General features: G+C 52.9%; 1 protein-coding gene and 1 long non-coding RNA gene across 2 annotated transcripts in view; one reads left to right on the top strand and one right to left on the bottom strand.

Moving 5' to 3' along the window:
* The window catches only part of LOC109308539, a 24,701-nt gene that overhangs the window by 3,312 nt on the left and 19,335 nt on the right, over positions 1 to 2,054 (bottom strand). The gene's annotated exons all lie outside the window — the stretch shown is intronic.
* The window catches only part of PCYT1A (phosphate cytidylyltransferase 1, choline, alpha), a 20,780-nt gene that overhangs the window by 9,760 nt on the left and 8,966 nt on the right, over positions 1 to 2,054 (top strand). The window contains exons 5-6 of the mRNA XM_019532892.1: positions 819 to 970; positions 1,859 to 1,937. Of these exons, the coding sequence (XP_019388437.1) occupies positions 819 to 970; positions 1,859 to 1,937 (231 nt within the window). The remainder of the gene's footprint in view (positions 1 to 818; positions 971 to 1,858; positions 1,938 to 2,054) is intronic.

Raw genomic sequence — 2,054 nt, 5'->3', positions numbered from 1 at the left:
GGCCACCTGCACACGAGGCTATGCACATGCACGTGGTGCCCTCTGCGACTCGCTCCCAGCAACCCCAAGCAGGACCCCTTGCAGGCTAGAATGCTGCCCACCTGCAAGGGGAAACCTGCTGTTTCCCAAGGGAACCCAAGCATCTAGGGGCCCTGGCCCCATAGGGGAGAGGGAAACCAGGCATCTGGGGGCCCGGTCAGAAGACATAATTAATTACATTCATCGGAGAGCATCATCAGCTCCAGTGGCCAAAAAAGCCAGTAGCAAATAAGGTAAATTCCCCTTTTATCAGTGCTGATCCGATATGCAACCAATATATCAGTGCATCTCTACTGAAGATGACTCCTTCCTTCTCAAAGCTGTGTGCAGAGCTTGCAAAGAGAGGTTGGTTTATTTTGGCACAGTTGAATCAACCTGGTAGTGAGACCAGCTTCTTAGCTGTTAGCTCTGTTTTTAGCCTTGTGTATTGATTACCGCCAGACTCTTTTGAGGTTTTCGCATAGAGATCCTAGTGAGTTAGAGAGCCAGTTCCTCCCAGTGAGCCAGTGGAATTGGTTGGAAAAGTCCTTTTGCCTCCTTACTGTCTTCTGTCCCCTCCAACCATCCCTCCTTCCCACACCAAAGCTGTGTTGTTTGGAGAGGAGACCTGGATACACCTCCTGATTCACCATTGCCTCCAGTGCCGCTCAGGCTATGCCAGCTGTGCCTGGTGGGATGCAAGCACCAGCTGTCTCAGGGTGCAGAGAGGTAGGCGGTGGGCTCTGGGATGAGAGCAATGTGTTTAGCTAACCTTCCCGGCAATGTGCCCCTCTCCACAGTGTGCAGTGACGAGCTGACCCACAACTTCAAGGGCTTCACAGTGATGAACGAGAATGAGCGGTACGATGCGGTGCAGCACTGCCGCTATGTGGACGAGGTGGTGAGGAACGCGCCATGGACGCTCACCCCTGAGTTCCTAAAAGAGCACAGGGTAAGGCACAGCCTGCAGTAGCCACGAGCTTTGTTGGGACTCCGCTAAGTGCCAGCTGGCTGCGGGAAGGGCTTGGGGTGGAGGGCTGTCGCACCTCCCTGGGAGCATTGTTCCCAAAGCAGCCCTTTTCCATTTAAAATCCTGTGTCGGATCCAAGGCATGTTTATTTCTGAAGCAGTTAGGAACACAACCAGAATTAGCCTGGAATGGCAGGTGCTACTGCCATCTGGGCACTGGCTTGGCAAGGAAGTGAGAAGCCTGAAGGTCACAGATAGAGGTAATCTGTCCTGGGCTCTGCTGTGTCGTTGGGCAGGAACAAAGGGTCCCCTGAGGTAGCAGCAGGTGACTGTAAAGCAAACAGGAAGCTTCTGGGTCTGAAGGGACAGAAGTCTCAGGTCAATTTAAAATTCCTGGGTCTGAAGAGATAAAAGCCTCAGGTGGACTTAAAAGTGGGGTGGGTGATTTTTATTGCACATGTTAATGCAGATGGAGATCAAGACAATTCACCATCCTGCCTCAGGCTGCATGCTGACATGGGCCCAGCACGTGCAGGGCTTTTTAGCCAGCCACGCTAGGCTCCCTGCTGGCAATGGGCCCTGTCTGGGTCAGCCCGCTCTCCATGCCAGCGTCTCTGACGCATTTCCTGGCTCCGGGTTCCTTTCACTCTGACACTTGGCCTGCAATAGGATCAGTCAGGAGGACTGGCCTGTCGAGCTAAACTGACTCTTTAAGAAAGCCCTGGGCAGATCTTTATTTTGGAACACACCTACCTGTGCTCCGGCAACATGCACTAACATCCTGACCATTGCTTTCCCCTACTAACAAACACTTCCTCATGGGGCCCGGGAGAGTTCATCCCAATGTTTTTCTCCCCTTTCTAACTTCCAGATCGATTTTGTTGCCCATGACGACATCCCGTATTCCTCCGCTGGCAGTGACGATGTCTACAAGCACATCAAAGATGCAGGTGAGCCCTAAGACACAGCACTGACCTGTCACTGTTGGCACCTGCTCCTGGAAAGCACTGCTATAACTGGTGCCCACTACTGCCAAGCATGGCACGGATGGCTGAGATCACCTTTCC

Source organism: Crocodylus porosus, unplaced genomic scaffold (genome assembly GCF_001723895.1).
Source record: "Crocodylus porosus isolate Cpor-Errol unplaced genomic scaffold, CroPor_comp1, whole genome shotgun sequence".
NCBI lineage: Eukaryota > Metazoa > Chordata > Crocodylia > Crocodylidae > Crocodylus > Crocodylus porosus.
The sequence above is the reverse complement of the archived record's forward strand: the minus strand, read 5'-3'. Positions and strand labels throughout refer to the sequence as shown.